The following is a 20542-nucleotide window of genomic DNA, read 5'->3' on the forward strand; positions in this document are numbered from 1 at the left end:
ACTTTGGTAGAGGAGTTACTCATTTTGCAGTTCCCTGTACCAGTAAAATTACATGTAGAGTCCCTGACCCTTATAATTAAGAATAGTATGGCTAAAGGATAATATTTACCCTCTTAGGGCTGGCTAAGTGGCGCAGTGAATAGAGCACCAGCCCTGGAGTCGGAAGGACTGGAGTTCAAATACAGCCTCAGACACTTTAATACTTACTAGCTATGTGACCTTGGGCAGGTCACTCCAATTGCCCTGCCCTCTCCCCTCCAGAAAGCAAAATATATATATATATATATTTGCCCTCTTAGTTATAAGGTTTACCCTCTTTATGTGTGATTTGTTTGGAATCAACAAAACATTTAACTTGACTCTAATTGTCCCTATTATTAGTGAGTATGGTATATGATGAATATCTCTTTTATCTAAACAAATAATACAACATAGTGGAATTTATTTTTTATTTATGTTATATGTCTTCTAAAGGGTTAGTGCCTTTAAATTATAATGGGAATCTACTTTTTTCCCCCAAGTAATGGTTAGAGCCAGATCTTTAGACCTCTGGTCATTCTCTGGGGGATCTATTCCTGGCCAAATGTCCTCCCACTTCATGGGTAGAACATTTGCCGTTAATACCATTAATATTTTTCGTTCAGCTCTGCTGGTCTTTCTCTTCATCTATACATTAATCATCACATATCTCAGCACACTAAGACTATTAGAAATGGAAGGGGTTTTAGAGATCATCTAGTATAACTTCTTCATCTTATAGACCAAGAAACTGTAGCCTAGAGAAAAGTGGCTCACCTGGAGGCAAATGACAAGGCAGGGCTTCAAATCCAGACTTCTAACTCTTAAGTTTAGTGCTCTTTCCATGCCCTTGTATTTCCTTCTCAGATAATTAATGTATAGAAAAGCTTTCATTAAATAAGGTTATCCAAAAGTACTAATATGTGCAGTTCTGCTGTAATGTGACATATGCTTTCCTTAAAAAATCACTATGCTATGTATGTATGCAAAATCTCATAATAAAAACCACAGGTCATATGGGAAAATGGAGTTAGAAGAACAATACTTAAATCCTTTTTCAGTAACATTTAAAAAAAAAACAACCTAATAAAAATGGTAGCACGTGTTATGTTACTTGGTTAAGAAATACAAAAGTGCTACAATAAATGGTAGCAGCACCCATGAGCTGTTGTTCAGCCTAGACCTGGACTGGCAACGTCGGTGGCTGTGTTCAGCCTAGACCTGGACTGGCAACGTCGGTGGCTGTAGTGAAGGAGGTTCCTTGGTGGACCACAACTCGGACTGGGAGTGGGGCGGGGGGAGGATGGGGGACTGGTCCGATGGTGGAGGTTAGAGGAAGAGGGAGTGAGGGGGTGTGAAACAGTTCTTCTCCGCCCACTTTTCCTACTGCACCAGAAAATATACAATAAATATGTTACTTTACCTGGAAAAAGACCAGAGATTTGCTTGTGGAAGTGGGTGTTGGAAGGGTTGCAGTGTTTGAGACTGTGAAGTGGTACAGCTTTCTGCATTCTCGCATAAGCAAATGAAAGTCACTTTATGCTTACATTATTGAATGAATTCATGTTTTCAAAACAAGCATTATAGCAGAAATGGCTGTACTTTAATAGTAACAGTTTTATTAGAGCCACAAAGTGCTGAGAAAGAAAGGAAGAATTGCTTTTGCTCATGAAAGCAAGTCTGAATGGAATAGAGACATGGAGGATAATGTTAAGGGGACAGTGCCTTAGAGAGAGTGGCAAGTCCCAAGAGTGAAAAGAGCATGGCTTGCTTTTTATCACCTCACTTTTTCTTCCTGTGGATCATTACATTTTTACTATAAATCTCTACTCAGTAACAGGCTGCAATTGAATACCAATCTAGAATGAGACTCTGTTCTCAAAGATTGTATCTTTACTCCATCCTGGAAGAAACCTGTTGAGGAAGGGAGAGCAGCATAAATGATGTTATCATTTCCTGTTTATTTCTGGTAGTTTTTACTCAAACCAACAATCTCAAATGTTTCCACAAAGACTTCTCCTTGCTTTATAGGCCCTAAATAGTACTAGCCCCCATATAGTACTATAAGATCTACCCCCTTTGTACACTAGATGAGAATTTTCATTTTACTAGGCTTTAGGTAAGTAGGAATTTTAATAATTCCATAAGCTCACCAAAATGAGGTTTAAATTATGGGAATAAGATAATAATAGTTTTATTGGTTCAAAGAATGCATAGCTTCGTTGACATTGCTGTTGAGATAGGCATTAATCAGTGTGCTATAAGTCTGTACTATTTCTCTTTCTTAAAAATAGCTATGATCATCATTAACAGCATTGAGTCAAATGAAAATATTTTGGGAAAATGTGACAGAATTACACACACACAAATACTGGCATTAGGGTAGGGAAGAGAAAAATTAGAGGAACTTATCAAAGGCATAGAATAATATGAAAACAACTTTTTGGACCTATATATGCATGCATACATACACACACACCATGTCCAAATTACTAATTTTTTAAATTCTTATTTAATGTGTATAATAAATCTCTGAGACTTTTGGAAGTAATCATGATAGTTTTTTTAGTAAAATAATTTGTTAACTTTATTTAATTTCATTTTAATTATGTATTTCTTTTTCCATTATCTTTCTATATTTAAGCTTAACATCAAAAAATGACTTTGTTGTGAAGAAAACTATGTAATTTGCTTTCTGGCTTTAACACAGATAATCTCTGGTCTCAGATATCTATTAGGTATTTTCATAAATGAGCTGAGTATTTAGGTTTATTGCTCCATATCCTTATGGCTAAGTAGTAAACTTATCTGAATCTGTAGTTGTCTAAACCTTTTTAGAGATTGTGTCTTTTAGAAAAGGTAAGGGGAAAACTTTTTGAGTTATGAGTGTCTTAAATTGATGGTTTAAATTAGTCTCCATCCACAAAAAGTAAATGGCACAAACTCCTGATAGTAAATGCACTTTCATTTCCACCTTGTTTAGGCCCAATTAATCTTAAACCCCTTAGAGATAAGGATAATATGATAGTTGCTTCACTAACCACATATAGTGAAGAAATTTTATGCCCGGGGCCTGAGAGCCAGGGCTAGGTATACGGGTATTAGAGTGGCTTATTTAAGTCTCACCTTTACTTCTTGTGTTTCTTGGGCCAAAAACTCAATTGCTGAATCATGGATGAACTTTTTATATGCCCAGAGTAACTTTAGTTTTACTGCAACATTTAAACAAGATGTTTTTCCCTGACTAATAAAGGACTTTTTTTAATATTTTGGAATGGTCAGAATGTCTTCAGAAACTATATACAACTGATCATCATTACGCATGATTGAGAAATTAGTTTGCGGGGCTATTCATATTTATGATTATCAAGTAAAATTCAACAAAGGTAGACTAAGGCACATTCTCTGTTAACAGGGTATGAACCTGTTAATAAAAGGATAAGTGGCTTGCCTCAGTATATGCCAAAGACCCCTAGCAAAAGGAAAACTCCCCTTTAATGGGTTTTCAGAGAGTACATAACAAGGAACAGAACAGGGTGAAATGATAGAGTTGATGATAAAATTGTTACATACCTGAGAGATGGGAAACAGTATGAATGGTTGGAAATTGGGAATACAGGCTAGCAACAACCTCTTCCTTCCCTCCTAAGACTGAGAAGTATTCATTGTTTGAGACCACCTGCAAAGTCAGACTTCTTTGAATAGCAAACCAGATGTCCTTGAAGAATAGTTTGGTGGTGTCAAGTATAAGACTGAACTCTGGTATCCACCCACATCCCCAAGGATAGCAGGATTTCTTTGAGACAAGACTAGAAGAGTGATAAGCAAGAGAACTAGTTTCTAAACTTTAATGAAGGCTAGTTGAATTCTGAACTAAGTTCAGAGACAGAACCTTAAGCAGTTTGTAGGATAAAATCAATTACAGAATAAAAGCAAAATTAATGTTTGCTTTTCTCATGATGGCTTTTTTTAATTAGTGGGAGACAATAGGAAGGAAAGATAATAAATGTTTCCAAAAATTTTTTAAAGAAAAATTTTAAATGAATAAAATAACTGAAAAAATGAAAGATATTTGGAAAGAGATAGTCACTTTTACATACAATTTGATCTGGGAAGGTTCATTAGTTTAAAAAATATATACATATAAAGTTGAACACATGGAACCACTTAGTGCCACTTTGAATATGAATATTTGCCTAGTAAAGAAAATTATATTGTTTTCCAGTATTCGTTAATCATAAAAAACTTGCTTCATCTTTTAAAACAATACCTTTAAATTCAGAAAACTAACCTTATTTCTTCCTTTTAGGAATGCCAGAACCACCTCAGCAGATATGGAAATGTGAATCTGGAGCTGGTAACTCGAATTATTAGAGGTGGTGGACCTTGGGAAGATCCAGTGTTGCAAGCAGTTCTTAAGGCCAAGCCAACGCCTCAGGATATAGGTATTTAAGGCACACATAAAGTAAAATTGAATCCTGCATTTTTCCAATAGCTTATTTCTGTTACTAAATAATTGAATGGAAATGGTTTCACTAATGAAACTAAATGAGCAAAGAGCATAACACTGCTTCTCCAGCTATTTCTACTTTGAGTAGTTCCTAAGAACATGTTAAATATGTGACCAAAGTGACAGAAATAAGAAATGTTTGTCATTTCTCATAATATATTTTATTCATTTTATTTATTTATTCAAATAAAATATTCATTTGTCATTTGTCATAATATATTGTTTTGTACAATATATTAAACATATGACTTAAAAACAAATCTCGAACCTTAATATTAAGATGGTAAATATAATGTTAATGTAAACTTCAAAGATTACCTGTTAGCCAAGATAAGTTCAAAATGAATACAAGATTTATACATAAAGGATAATATAAGCAAATTAAGGGAGCATAGAAAATCTTGCCTGTCAGAGGGATATGGATAAGGGAAAAATTTATTGCCAAATGTGAGAAAAAGAGGACCGCTGAAAATTTATAATTTTGATTCCATTAAATTAAAAAGGGTTTTTGCACAAACAAAACCAGTGCAGCCAAGATTAGAAGGAAAGCAAGAAACTGGAGGGAATTTTTTTTTTTACAATTTTCTCTACTAGAAGCCTTATTTCTCAAATATATAGGAAACTGAGTCACATTTATAAAATAAGAGCCATTGCCCAGTTGACAAACGGCTAAAGGATATGAACAGGCAGTTTTCAGAAGAAGAAATCAAAGTTATCAATAATCATATGAAAAACGCTCCAAGTCACTATTATAGGAATGCAAACGAAAACAACTCTGAGGTACTTCCTTACACCTATCAAATTGACTAACATGGTAGAAAACAAAAATGACATGTTGAAGGGGAATATGGAAAATTTGGGACATTAATGCATTGTTGGTAGAGTTGTAAACTGACCTGACCATTCCGGAGGACAATTTAGAACTGGGCCAAAAGGGCTATAAAACTACATACCCTTTGATTCAGCAATATCACAAAGAAAAATTAAAAAAGGACTTATATGCACAAAAAAATCTTTATAGCAGCTCTTTTTTTGTGATGGCACAGAATTGGAAATTGAGGGGATCACCATCAATTGGGGAATCAATAAACAAGTCTTGGTATATGATTGTGATGAAATGCTGTTGTGCCAACCAATGACAACCAGGATCTTTTCAGAAAAACCTGGAGGAAGGTTAATATGAACTGATACAAAGTGAAGTGGGCAGAACCAGGAGAACATTGTACACAGTAAACAAGCAGTATTGTAATGAATACTGTGAAATACTTAGCTGCTCTGATCAATAAAATGAACCAAGACAGTTGCCAAAGGACTTGTGATGAAAAATACTATTGACCTCCAGAGAAAGAACTGATCAACCCTTGAGTACAAATTGAAGTACACTTTTTTCACTTTCTTAATTTTTCTTGCCTTTTTTTCTTTACAACATGGCCAATATGGAAATGTTTTACATGATTCCGCATGGATAATTTGATATCATTGCTTGCCTTCTCAATGGATAGGGGAGGAGCTGGAGAGAAGGAAAGAAATTGAAACTCAATTTTTTTTTTAAATGAATGTTAAAAAGAAATAATAAAAAAAAAGTTGAAAGCCATGGTCTTTAGTCCAGTGGCATAACAAGCTCTTAGTTCTGTAGCACATTTTAAGTATTGGATCAACTGTCCTAGCCAGATGCCTTGTAGAAACTCCCTTCCTTCCAAATGTCCGTTCTTGGGGTTTTCCCTCCCCTTCTTTGCTGAACATTTTAGCTTTTCACTACTATCTCTACCTCTCTGGTCCTAGTGCTTTAGCTTTTATGATAAAAATGCATTCAGTCTAATGAAATATATATGAGTTCAACTCCAAAACCCACTGTTTATCACATATGTGGATCTTTTTTCTTTTCCTTAAGATTAAAATGAAAAGGTGAGGAAAAATGGGGGAGGGAGACAGATAATGGATAATAAAGGAGCCTTTCTCTTACTCTTAGCAATAGAATCTCAGAAGTCATCAAAAGGCATTCTTTTGCTTTAAACAAGAGGGTAAGGTATGCTCTTTCATAGGGGATTGGTGAAAGAAGGAAAAAACCTGGGAAGAAGAAAGAAGGCAAGGCATGTAGTATAATTCTGGAGCTTCTTCCCTCTTCTCTACCTCCCTCTCCTCCCACCCCCCCAGAAATCATTGAAACACGACTAGCAAGTGGAATGTGGTGACCTTGTGGTCTCCGTCTTTCCAGCCCCCTCTTCTTCAGCAGCCTATTCTACTGAATCTTGCCTTGTAAATCATGGGAAACAGTGCCTGCTAAAGGAGTCCTCAATCCTACTAGTAGAACTACAGAGGGCATGGGTTACTAACATTCCAAATCAGAATTCTGAATGCCCAGTAATTTATCACTGATGCTGTTTATATATGGTAGTTAAGTTTCATGGAACATATATCATTATGGTCTGCTTAAGGTACTTTATGTCAAATTGGTCTTTGTATGCTGTCTTGAAACTGAACTACCATGTATACATTTATGCCTATTATAGGAAAGGTCATTCTGACTGAAAGTAATACCATGTTAATGTGTGTTAATATATGTGACTATATATATGGTCATTCTAATTTCATGCAAATAACTTAAGACTGTAACTCATTAGTAAGTAGGAAACTACCTATTTTTGAAGGCAGTTTGGAATTGGCAATAATTTGTGTAGGGGCAAATATTTGCAAGGAGAATACATTATAAGCTTTTATTTATGTTAGAAATAAATCATAATTCTCATCTTTAAACTAGGGTGGATTTTCAAGGTACCCTTATCTGGCATACACACACATACATATTATTACTTTTAACAGAATCTGAAGAAGCAGGGTAGACTAGTGGATAGAAGGCTGACTCAGGACTCCAGAGTCAGGATGACCTAGAACTTCTGAACAACCTGTCTTTGTGTCTAGCCTTCCACAATTACTTATTGGTATCACACTGGGCAAGTCACTTAACCTCTCAGTGCACCCAATCATTTCTCTAAGTATTTTTAAATTGCAGAACAGTTGTTGCTCAAGAGAGTTTCTTGACCTAGAGCTCCCTACAAAGATGAAATCATGGTGCAGACCAAAACAACAATCAAAACCCGAGTCTAAATTACCAAACCAGCTATATTTGTCACTAATTTAGACTTGCTTTCCCACAATCAGTCCAAATTAAGAATTTTTTAATATAGCTTAAAATAACCAAACCTAAATTAAAATATTAGTTATTTTTTGAGACTCGCAAGAAAGTTGGTAAGTTTGGATGCCTGATGTGCCCTCACCTCCTTTTTTGAGTTTGATGATGTTTTTTTTTCCTTTTTATATCACTGTCACCTCCCAGTGATAAGCCTGCGCACACACACACACAAATTGACTTAGTCTGAAATTATACACTTCATTCTAAATCTATATTCTAACACCTTGGCAGAGGAAGTATGATTCACAATTAGTCCTCTGAAGTCATAATTGGTCACTGCATTTATCAGTTTTCAAATCTATTATTATCATTGTTTCACCCCTTTTCCAATTATATAATTAAATTTTGTTAACGTAAAGCATAATGGATTATGTATTATTTTGTAAGCTGAAATGATTGTTAAAGTGATAAAATTTCAGGTAACACTGAATTGCAAAATTCTATTTCTTAGATAACATGCTTCTTTTTTCTTTTCTAATATAGTTAACAAATATTTGAGCTCTGAAAATCCACTGTTCTTTGAACTACGTGCCAGATACCTTATTGCTTGTGAACGTATACCAGAGGCAATGGCTCTTATCAAATGTTGCATAAATCACCCAGATATCAGTAAAGACTTGTACTTCCATCAAGCATTCTTCACATGTTTATATATGTCACCATTAGAAGATCAACTATTCCAGGAGGTACTAACTGAAAATAAATCTAGTGAATTAAATAGTGATATAGTGTATATCTGTATTAATTCTCTAAACTCTAAGAAAACCACTAACCAAGTTTTTTTCTTTTCTAGTAACTTATTTCATTTTTATGTTGAATTACAAATATTGTAACAAAACAAATAATGAAACTAGCAGATTAGACACCAAGAAAATTTGTCTTGAGCTTTGGATATGGCAGAAAGGAAACAGGTTAACTAATTTAAAGAAGTTAAATAAGAATTGTGGAAAGTTAATCATTCCCCTTTAAACCAATTCTTAAGATACTGAATGTTTAAATTAACTTTTCTGACCTTTAATTTGGTGAATGAATGTGTTCCCTAGACAACTTTTACCAGTTCAGACACATAGACCTTCATGGAAGAAAACTAAACATTAGTTACTTCTTCCATAGAATAATGTAAGATAATATAGTTTCAGCTATTCATCTGTTTGTATATTTATATGTATTTGTATGACCCAATCTTATTTTAACTTATAGCATGTATTGAGAACTGATTGTAAGAATGGAATTGATATCATCTGTAACACCGAAAAAGAAGGCAAGACTACATTAGCCTTGCAGCTCTGTGAATCATTCCTAATTCCACAGCTCCAGAATGGGGACATGTATTGTATTTGGTAAGTTTTTCTAATAAGAAACTCTCCCAGAATTATTGGGTATCAGAGTTTGAGATGTATGTTTGCAAAATAAAAGAAGCATTAAGAGTGTTAGTTTTTCTCCTGAATAGCAAAGTCTCTTTGTACTGACCAACAAATGAAAATTAACCATTTAAGCAAATCTTACTTACTAAGCAAATATACTTACTGTACATTATTGTGTAGTTCAGAGAATTAGAGGTAAGAGGATCAGAGGCTTTCTCTTTTGAATATAGATTTTTGTTTGAAATAGTATGATTTATGGAACCATTTTTTCATTACATAATTATGTTTGAGGTAAAATTTAACTTAATGGAGATTGGGAATAGGGAAATTTTTTCAAAAAAACTTAGAAGGCATATTTCAGAATAAACAATAGTTCATTTCAGTGCAGCAGATATCTGTTAAGTACCTACTCAAAATAAGGACCTATCCTATGCTCTGGAAGGTTAAAGACAAAATGTAGGATATTCTGTGCCTCAGGGTGTTTTCCTTCAGTCTGACTTTGTCATTTGTAATGTGCCATAAGATTTTGTAAAGCTGTCAGATAATTTCCTGTTTATTATTACTTTGATGGTACATTTTAATTTTAAAAGAAAATTTTTTTTCCTTTCTGAGCACAGTAATTTGCAAAGATCTTGAGAGGGGAAAATATTTGTTTGTTTTCTGAATTAGCAGTGATTTCAGATTCCAAATTACATTTGTGCAAAAGCTTACCATAAAAATGTAATTATTTCTAGTACTGGGTGAAGAAATAATTTTAAAGCAGTTTTTACTATAACACCACACATGCATGTGTGTGTGTGTGTGTGTGTGTGTGTGTGTGTAGCTTTTCTAAAGATTGAGGAATCATTAGGAAGCTATTAAAATAAATAAAATTCCTGTTCTTGTTCAGAGTTTTTAGAAAACTTTTAATTATCCCAAGTCTCCTTGGTTTTGAGACCTGCTTAACAGAGCATATTCCCGGTTTCCAAGCTATATTAAGTATCACTACAAGGGCAACTCCAATTTTTCCATCAAAAATACTTTTGATGTAAGTGTTAGTATTGATAGTAATAGAATTTAGGTATATCCAAAGGAATTGGCCTCCCCTTCTTGGCCAGCCAAATTGTAACCTCTGCACTTTGGGGCATCAAATAAGATTTTGACACCTTCTGAGTCTAAAGATCTACTTAGCTTCTGGACCATTAACTTTTATCCTGAATTTTTTATCTTCCTTTTCTACCAGATTTTACTCAAGAGGTCAACCTTTTGCTTTCTTTTCTTTCTCTCCTGTTTCCTTCCCTTTCTATTCCTTTCTGAATAGCCTCAGGGGTGTTCCCCTTGAACCCCTCGTTTCTTACTTCCCTTTTATCCTTGTTGTGTACTGTTAGAAGGGTATGGATACATAGGGGATGCATCAATATGTGCAGACACTAAAGTAATGGTAGTTAAGAGCTTATTAATTTGACAGAATTATCAACTGTTATCAAGATCCTTTTCAATGAATTTATCAGTATGTAGACACAAAGGCATATATCCCTTGTAGTTGGAATATTCTTATGTTAATATAGTGAAGAGGGGCTGGGGACAGCAGGATATAGCAGGCAGGCATTTTTTTCTCTGAGGTCCCTCTGCTTAGCTAAGGATAATTCACTAATCAGCCTAGAGTCATAAATACAAGTGGCTAAGCCCTCACCTATTACTGCTTTTCTTGATACCAGAATCAGAAATTTTTTAATGCCCTATGATAAAGCATACACTTATCTCTTCTGTGTCTCTATTCCCAGATCGTCTTTGAATGAGATATTCCCCCAGGGAATTCATACCTTTCAACTAGAAGCTTAACTTGAAGCTCAAACCAAGCCCCTTTAATCTAAAGGTTCTAATAATGGAATAAATTAGAAGTATTTCCGTGGAATCATTACAGATCCTGGCTGAGCTCTTGTATGTAACTCTTCGTAACTTTTAACCACCCGGCCTTAGTCTCTCTGCTGTTCTGAGTCTACTCTTCCTTTTATACTTGCCAATTGGTGTAAATTATTCCCATTTAACCAGATTCTTACCATTTTACATCTACTCCCACAGCAGAAAATTCTCATATTTAACTACTACAAAGTTTCTAGTAACAACTACGAACTCATCCAACCCCATATTCTTAATTTCTTTATTTTTTTTTTTGCTTTTTGGAGGGCAACTGGGGTTAAGTGACTTGCCCAAAGTCACACGGCTAGTTTTGTGTGTGTGTGTGTGTGTGTGTGTGTGTGTGTGTGTGTGTGTGTGTGAAGTGTCTGAGGCTGGATCTGAACCCTCCTGACTCCTGGGCCAGCACTCTATTCACTGCGCCACCTAGCCTCCCTGCCCCCATATTCTAATTTACAAATATAAATTCCTATATAGAAACACTTATCACACTGGCTTCAGTACAATAGAAGTCTTCATTGATCATGTATGTGATTAAGTATCACAGGGATATTACCTATAGGTGACTGAATATTACAGGAAGACTTTTTTTAAAAGAATCTCAGAAAACATTAGCTATTTCTCTCCCTATTAGGCAAACCACCTGGGATGCCATGAGTTTAGTATCTATAAGTATGAAGGCAGCCAGATACCTTGCCTAATTTTATTTTGGAGTGATCTCATAGAAGATCAAGCAAGCTTCCCATATTTGATGACAAGTACTTGATTTCTGGAATCATAATTATATGTGATGAGGAAAGACAGCTAAGACTTACAACAAAGGATGTCTTTGACCACCTTTCAGAATTCACAAATTTTTCTATCAAATCAATAGAATATATTTATATGCACAATGTCCCAAAAGTCTTTTTTTTCTTTTTTTTAAATGCTTTATTAACTTCTGATTTACATCATTAATTTCTGCCAGATTTTCAGTTACAAATTTTCTCCCTGTTTTTCCCCCACCCATCCCCCCAAAACAGCAGTCCCACAGGATATCCCCTCCTCCAATCTGCTTTCTCCCATACCCGTTTTGACTTTTCCATTGGATCTCTATGCCTCAGTGCCTGATTTCTTAATTATATGTAAGATGGTATTAATAATAGTATATATATATATATATACACATACATACACACACACACATATATATATTTGAATATTTGATTTTAAAACTTTTAATTCCAGATTCATTCCCTTCCCCCCCTGCCATCCACCCCCACTGGGAAGACAAGCAGTTCAGTATAGGTTGTACATGTGCGGCTAATGCAAAACAATAACATAGTAGATATATTGTAAAAGACTGACTATATTTCCCTCCCTCCTATCCCACCTCCCATTTGTTCTATTCTCTACTTTGATCCTGTCCCTTTTCGAAAGTGGGTGCTTCCAACTTCCCTCCCCGCCAGCCTGCCCTCCCTTCCATCATCCCCCCTCTCATCCCCTTCCCCCCATTCTCCTGGAGGGAGATCCCCTATTTAGTGTGTATTTCCCTCCCTCCTCAAGCCAGATTCAATGGGAATAAGGTTGACCCATTCTCTTTTGCCTTCCTATTCTTCCCCTCCATTGTAACCATTTTCCCTTGCCTCTTCTGTATGAGATAGTTTGCCCCAATCTGTCTCTCCCCATCTCCTCTCATTATATTCCTCTCACCTCTTAATTTCACTTTTTAAGTATCATCCCTTCCTGTTCAATTGGTCCTGTGCCCTCTATCTACATATACCTGTAAACATATATACACACATTCACATATGTATTCATATGCCCATATACCCTCATATATAGACATATATATATTTCTAATTCCTTCAACTACTGAGAAAAGTTTCATAAAATAAAATTATTTTTTTTCCATGTAGGAATGTTAATAGTTCAACTTTGATAAGTTCCTTATGATTTCTTTTCCCTGTTTACCATCTCATGCTTCTCTTGCTTCTTGTATCTGAATGTCAAATTTTCTATTCAACTCTGGTTTTTTCAGCAAGAATGCTTGAAAGTCCTCTATTCCACTGAATGACCAAATTTTCCCCTGAAACATGATACTCAGTTTTGCTGGGTAGGTGACTCTTGGTTTTAGTCCCAGTTCGCTTGACCTCCGGAATATCACATTCCAAGCCCTTTGATCCCTCAGTGTAGAAGGTGCCAGATCCTGGGTTATTCTGACAATTATTTTCCACAATATTCAAATTGTTTCTTCCTGGCTGCTTGTAATATTCTCTCCTTAATCTGGGAATTCCGGAACCTGGCTATAATATTCCTAGGAGTTTTCTTTTTGGGATCTTTTTCAGGAGGTGATTGGTGGATTCTTTCAACCTCTATTTTGCCCTCTCCTTCTAAAACATCAGGGCAGTTTTCTTTGAGAACTTCCTGGAGGATGCTTTCTAGTTCCTACTTTGGTCATGGCTTTCAGGTAGTCCAAAAATTTTTAAGTTATCTCTCCTGGATCTATTTTTCAGGTCAGTGGTTTTTCCCATGAGATATTTCACATTGTCTTCTATTCTTTCATTTGTTTGGATCTGTTTAACAGCATCTTGATTTCTCATCAAGTCATTAGCTTCCATTTGCTCCAATCTAATTCTGAAGCAATGATTCTCCTCATTGAGCTTTTGAGATTTTTTTTCCATCTGGCAAATTTGACTTCTTAAGGCATTCTTCTCCTCATTGCCTTTTTGAGCCTCCTTTGCCATTTGAGTCCGTCTGTTTTTTAAGGTATTATTTTCCTCAGTCAGGCTGTTGTCTCTCATTTCATAATTTTCTTGCATTGTCCTCATTTCTCTTCCCAATTTTTCCTCCACTTCTCTTATCTGCTTCTTAAGGTCCTCTATGGCCTGTTACCAGCTTGTATTTTCCTTTGAAGCTTTTGGTGCAGGAGTTCTGACTTCACTGTTTTCCTCCTGTTCCATGCCTTGCTCCTTCTTATCCCCAAAATAGGAGTGTAATGTTGGAATCTTCTGTCAGCTTTGCTTCCTTTGCCTGCTCATTTTGCCACTCAATTATTTGACTTTTGGGCTTTTTGCCACAGTAGGACTCTGCCACCAGACAGGGGAGTTTTCGTCCCAAACGCTGGGGTTTTCTCAGCTGCCAGAGGTATTAGATGGGTGCCCTCTCTGAGGTCTCCACACACTCTGGCAAGCTGGACACACACCCCAGGACCTCCACCCTAGACTGCAATCCAGATCCAAGCAGGTTAAAGCAAGCACTCCCACTTACTGGGTCCCAAAGTCCAGACTGCACTGGCCTCTCACCTTGTCCTTCGTATCTATGTGTTGATAAATCTGGAAAGGGCCACAGCTGCTGCTGATCTGGAGTCCCTCTGGCCAGCGGCTGGTCAGGCCCGCCTTGGGGCTAAGAACTTTGGCTTGAGGGGGGCTGGCCTCGGCTCCCAGAGCACTGCACTGGCCGATTCCTGCCGGCCTGCCGGCTGTCCTCAGTGGGAGGTTAGCTTCTCTGTGTCATTTTGTGGATTCTGCAGCTCCAAAGTTTGTTTAGAGTCCCCTTTTTTACATGGATTGGGGAAGGTGGAAGCCAGAGCCGCGGGAATGTCGTGCTTCTACTCCGCCATCTTGGCTCCTCCCCCTGTCCCAAAAGTCTTAGTGCAGTGGGGGGGGGTGCAGGGGAACGGGAGGAGTGGAGATAGTGGAAGAGTAGTGGTAAGGACTAAGGCCTATCTCATAGAAATAGAACTACCAGAATAAAAAAAAGACCAAAGACTTTGCAGTTCAGTCCATTAAAACCTCCTTCACCAAAGTCAGAAAACCCCTTAATCATGCCTTGGGGGTGGGGGTATATCTAACTTTCAACAAGTAGTAGTCCATAGCCCCAGGATACTATCCATAATCAAACAAAGACAGTGTTATCAGACCCTCTAATCTTTCTTCCTATAGGCAGTCAGGATCCATAGCCCCTCTGTCCTCATTGTGTTATTGTTTAATCATTTTTCAGTCATATCTGACTCTTCATGACCCCATTTGGGGTTTTCTTGGCAAAGTTGCTGGAGTGGTTTGCCATTTCCTTCTCTACCTCATTTTACAGATGAGGAAACAGTAAGTGACTTGTCCAGGGTCACAGTAATTGAGACCACATTTGAATTCAAGATGAATTTTCCTGACTCCTTTCCTGATGCTGTATTTACTGTGCTGCATGGATATTCAATTGCCTGAAATCCTCATTGTATTTTTCTTGAGTTCCCTCCATCCCCTACTTTATCCCACCCAGTCAAAAAAAACCATTAAAGCTGACCCCTTCATCTACTATTCTTCCTAGAGAGAAAGAGAACAAGAGAAAAAACTATACCATGTTCCAAGGTAGGTTTGTACTTTCTTCTTCAATCCCAGAAAACAGGATCTTAATACTTAGACAAATTACCTTTCTGAACCTTAGTTTCTGGATTTCAAGACATCTATCTTATGTTTAAGAAATGCTTTAAAATTATATCCCTGAACAAAGTATCTCCACTTGGTTGGATTGGTTTTGTGTTCTAGATCTAGAGAATATATACCTCCATTAATCTGATCTCTCCTGAAATCATCCACTGTCCAGTGACATCCAGAGGCCTCTCAAGTCTTTTTTCTGATAGAGACAAGTGTATTCCCAGGTGGCTTGATCAGTAGAAACTTTGCCTTTTCCTGTCCTCCAGCTCTCTGGTAGATTTTTTCCTGGTCTGCCCTCCTATTTTATCTCTTTCTTGCTATGGAAGTAGTAATCATTAAAGCACGACTTTGCTTCTGGAAAGGAAGTATCAGTTGAGTCCTTTACAGTTCACCACCCTGTCTTTATGACTTCTTCAGCCAGAATAGTCTTCTTTTGGCCACCATTCCCTTATTATATGTTGTCCCTCTCACTACCACTTAAAATTTAAGTTCCATAAGGGCAGTGGTGATCTTGCCTTTGTATTTGTATCACTTAAATGCTTTTCTTTCACTTCATTAATTCATTCTTAATAAGTAGTTGATGAAACAGTAGATCAAGGAAAAAAGTTTCATGCTCATTCCTGTTTATAACATCATGAATTCAGTAGGCTTAAACTTCAAATTTTAAAAATCTATATTATTAATTCCTATGAAATATTACATATATTGGAGTTCATTTTCGTTTAAAGGTAAAAAAAACCTTATCTTCAAAATTCCAAACTCTTTAGTTTCATTTAGCCAATGAAATTGATAACTTAGATTTGAGTACTACATGCCTTATTCACCCTTGGCCTCTGTAATTCTTACTAATGCTCTTCCCCTGGCCAGACACCACGTGAGTTACTTAGAGTCACCCACTCTTGAACTCAACAACTCATTTGCTATTGGGGAAATCTTTGAAAGATCATGAAAGACAGAAAAAGTACTACAAGACTGAAAAAGGGCAAATATTCCTTTTTTTTTTTTTAAAGGGAACAAAAGATGACCATAGATTCACAGCTAGAAAGAACCTTTACAGGCCACCCTTTTCAGCTCTTTCCTCATGACGCTCTTCCGATCTCGTGGCTTTTGGGTGGCCAATTTTGGGGTTAAGTAACTTGCCCAAGGCTACACAGCTAGTATTTTTGTGTGGGTGTTAAGTGTCTCAGGCTGGAACCGAACTTGGATCCTCCCGACTCCAGGGCCAGCGCTTTACTCACTGCGCCACCTAGCCGCCCCTCAGCTCTTTCCTTTTACAAATAAGAAAGCTGTGGCTTGGAATACTTAAGTGGCTCATCCATGGTCATAAAGTGAGTGTCAGAAGGAGTATTTGAAATCCTGTCTTTGCAACTTCAAGTCTGCAATCAGGGAAGTGGGCTAAATCTTTATAATATGGAATAGTGATCTTTGAAGCTGTGGCTTGGAATACTTAAGTGGCTCATCCATGGTCATAAAGTGAGTGTCAGAAGGAGTATTTGAAATCCTGTCTTTGCAACTTCAAGTCTGCAATCAGGGAAGTGGGCTAAATCTTTATAATATGGAATAGTGATCTTTGAGTCCTCATTTTTCAAAATGTATTTTTGAGCATTTGGAAAAGGAAGCAACATTTTTAGCATCACTGAAGGCTATTCATTTTCTTCTTCTTCTTCTTCTTTTGCTTTTTGGAGGGGGGCATGCAGGGCAATTGGGGTTAAGTGACTTGCCCAAGGTCACACGACTAGTGTTAAGTGTCTGAGGCCAGATTTGAACTCAGGTCCTTCTGACTCGAGGGCTGGTGCTCTATTCACTATGCCACCTAGCTGCCCCCTCATTTTCTTCTTTGACAAAGTGTCTAGACTGATCATTTAGGGAAATGTTGTAGCCATAACATACCTGAATTTCAGCAAAACAGTTGATACAGTCTTTCATGCTGCCTTTATACACATACAGGACAGCTATGACCTAGATAGTTTAACTGGGTGGATTCAGAACTGGCTGAATGATCAGACTTATTGTAGTCATTAAGGGGTCAGTGGTCAATTTCTGTCTGTAGAGAAAGGTCTTTGGTTGAAGACTGTCCTTGACACTGTGCTGGTCAATATTTTTACCAGTGGCTTGGATGAAACCAAATAAATCATGTTTGTCAAGTTTTGGGGAGCAGTAACTAACACATTGGCTGACAAATATAGGTCCAAAAAAAGGAAGAGGTCTGTAGCCTGGAGAAATGGATTAGATCTAATAAAATAAAATTTAATAGGGATAAATGTGAAATTTCATACTTATCTTAAAAAAATGTCAGTACAGAATCACTAGACAACAGTTTGTATAAGAGATCTAGAGGTTTTAGTAGACTACAAGCTCAAAATGAAGGGAGAATGACAGCAACCAAAATAAAATTTAAAAAAAACTTTGATGTAATTTTATGCTACATTAAGCATGGTGTTGACAGAACATGGGAAATAATAATCTACCTAAACTCTGCCTTGGTCAAACCACGTTTGGAATATTACATTCAATTCTCAGTGCCGTATTTTATGGAGAGTATTGACAAACTGGAACACATCCAAAGGAAATACCGTGTTTCCCCGATAATAAGACCTATCCTGAAAATAAGCCCTCCCCTTACTGTGTAAGATTCCTCTAAAATAAGCCCTCCCCCGAAAATAAGCCCTATTGAGATTGCTACTGTAGTGAAGGTGATCCCCTGTGCTACACGCTACATTACGGTACCCTCTGTATGCACTGCCCCCCCCCGGGTGAAACGCACGCCGCCCTCCGAGTTGCATCCAATCAGAGCTGCAGCAGTGAGCGCGTCATCCTGTTCTTCCCCAGTGATTTGCTTATTGAATAAAGGTACATTTTTTTGTTCACATTTACCTGTTTATTAAAATTGCTGTCAGTGTTCATTAAAATAAGCCCTCCCCTGAAAATAAGCCCTCTGGTGTTTTTCTGTCCAAAAAAATTTAATAAGACAGTGTCTTATTATCGGGAAAACACGGGTAGCAGGAATAGACAACAGTATCACTAACTTCCTCAGCATCAGGCAGTACAATCAAGCAGAACGTGCTGGAATCAGATGAAATACAGATAGCTTATTTCAGAAATGGGAGAAACTGGTGATAGACATCTTTGCTACTGTAAAGCAAATGACAGGCTATCCTGATTTAACAATTCTTAAATTATGCTTTTGCTTGAATTCATGAAATTCTATCAAAAATCTGAAGCCAAATATATATCCTAACTGCGTTCTTCTCATCCAAGCAGGAAAGGCATATATCTAATGACCTAATAGCCCCTCTCCCTTCACCCACTTTTCTTTTCACCTAGTAAACATCAGACCTTTTCCTTTTTTATTGATCTCTTTTGAGGACTGGCTTAGCAGTGGTTTAGCTGGATCATTGTATGCTCGCTGCTTAGAAGCTTTTTGTGTTTAATTACAAATTGCTTTCCAGAATGATCATTTCCAATTATTAAGTCCGCCAATTTATGTATCTGTCAATGTTCCTCATTTTTCACAGCCCCTCCAACATTTCTTTTTCTTTTTTTTTGGTTGGCATTCTGAGAATGAGGTGGAATCTCAAGGGTTGCTTTAATTTTCATTTCATTTTCATTAGTGATTTGGGGTATTTTTTCATATGGTTATAGATAGCTTAGGATTTTTCCCTTGATAGGAATAGGAACCCTTCCTCTTCATATTCTTAGCCCATTTATCAATTGAGGAATGGTTCTTATTCTTATAAATTTGAGTTTATTTCTTATATGTCTTAGAAATGAGTCATTTAAACTTGCTGCAAAGATTCCTTCCTCTCCCACAGTTACCTATTCCCCTTCTAATTTTAAATGCATTGGTTTTGTTTGAAAACTTTTAATTCTCTGTAATCAGAATTGTCCATTTTATCATCTTCGATCTTTCTATTATTTTTTTCCTGAAACTAAAAAATAATCCAAATAGGTATTTTCTCCTCAGATGTACTCCTAATCACCTAAATTCCAGTTACCAGAAAGACACCTACAAAAAACCAAAGGAGGGAATTAAATTAGCTATATAAAAAGTCCTTTCCACATTCTGAGATACTCTGGTGTCTAGAGGTCTTAGGACATTGGTGTAGATTTTGGGTCTATCCCAATTTCCTTAATTACCATCACTAGATAATACACCCTAGAGATATAATCAGTAAACAAGTATCTCCAGTCTACTTAATCCTTTTACTTCTCCAAAGTAAGGAAATCTTCCCTCTACCCTTCTACTTAAAGATTGTCAGTCATTGTAGACGTTATTCTGAAATATTCCCATCAAACATCACTCATTTCTCTTCACCCCCAGTGAGATGTGCTTTTCATAGGATTTGGAATTAAGAAAGACCTTAAATTTCCCACCTTGTTTTATGGATAAAAAATGAAGGAAACAGAAACCCAAAAAGCTTAAATGATTTGCTTTTAGTCACATTAGCATGTCTTATTTTTTAAAGTGTATTTTGCCCAGATAACTATCTTCCTAGTAGTAATTACTTAAGTGAAAAAACCCTTCATGAGAAGCCTGAAGAACAATGCTATTCTTAGATTTGTATCCCATAGAATTACAGAGAAGGGAAGGACTTCAGAGGTCATCTCATCCAGCTTTTATACCCCAATAAGACATTTATAAGACCATTGATTTGGTGCTAGAAGAAAGGTTATAGGTTATTTCATTTAACTTCTCATTTACAGTTGAAGAAACAGCCTGAGGGGTAAAGGGACTTGCCTGAGATCATATCGTATAGTAAGCATCAGAGTTTAGATTTTAACCCAGGTCCTTCGATTCCAAAGAGAGCATTTTTCCAGCATGCTGCACTGCCCCTAATATCCCTACTGGCCATCTGTGCTCCAATGGAGGAGAACCGATTAAAACTCTTGAAATAGTTCATTCCACCTTTGGAAGGTTCTTTTTATTAAGAAATTTTTCTTCTATTAGACCTAAATCTGTCACTTTGCAGCTTCCTAATCTCTTGAGTCAAATAGAATAAGTCCAGCCCCTTTCAGTATTACAGCCATTTACAAATGACATAGCTGCCATATTCCCCTTAAGGCCTTTCTTCTCCCGGCTAGATATTCTTTATTTCTTCAGCTGATCTTTATGCAACACATGGTATATTCAGTTCTCTCACCATCCTGGTTACCA

At 36.7% G+C, this 20542-nt stretch overlaps 1 protein-coding gene across 1 annotated transcript in view; it reads left to right on the forward strand.

Moving 5' to 3' along the window:
* The window catches only part of ZNF654 (zinc finger protein 654), a 140251-nt gene that overhangs the window by 95408 nt on the left and 24301 nt on the right, over positions 1–20542 (forward strand). Inside the window, exons 4-6 of the mRNA XM_069093927.1 lie at positions 4328–4463; positions 8202–8404; positions 8919–9058. Of these exons, the coding sequence (XP_068950028.1) occupies positions 4328–4463; positions 8202–8404; positions 8919–9058 (479 nt within the window). The remainder of the gene's footprint in view (positions 1–4327; positions 4464–8201; positions 8405–8918; positions 9059–20542) is intronic.

The sequence above is a fragment of the Petaurus breviceps genome, unplaced genomic scaffold (assembly GCF_028583685.1).
Source record: "Petaurus breviceps papuanus isolate PSGF00001 unplaced genomic scaffold, PetGlider_PUasm1.0 213, whole genome shotgun sequence".
NCBI classification, from domain to species: domain Eukaryota; kingdom Metazoa; phylum Chordata; class Mammalia; order Diprotodontia; family Petauridae; genus Petaurus; species Petaurus breviceps.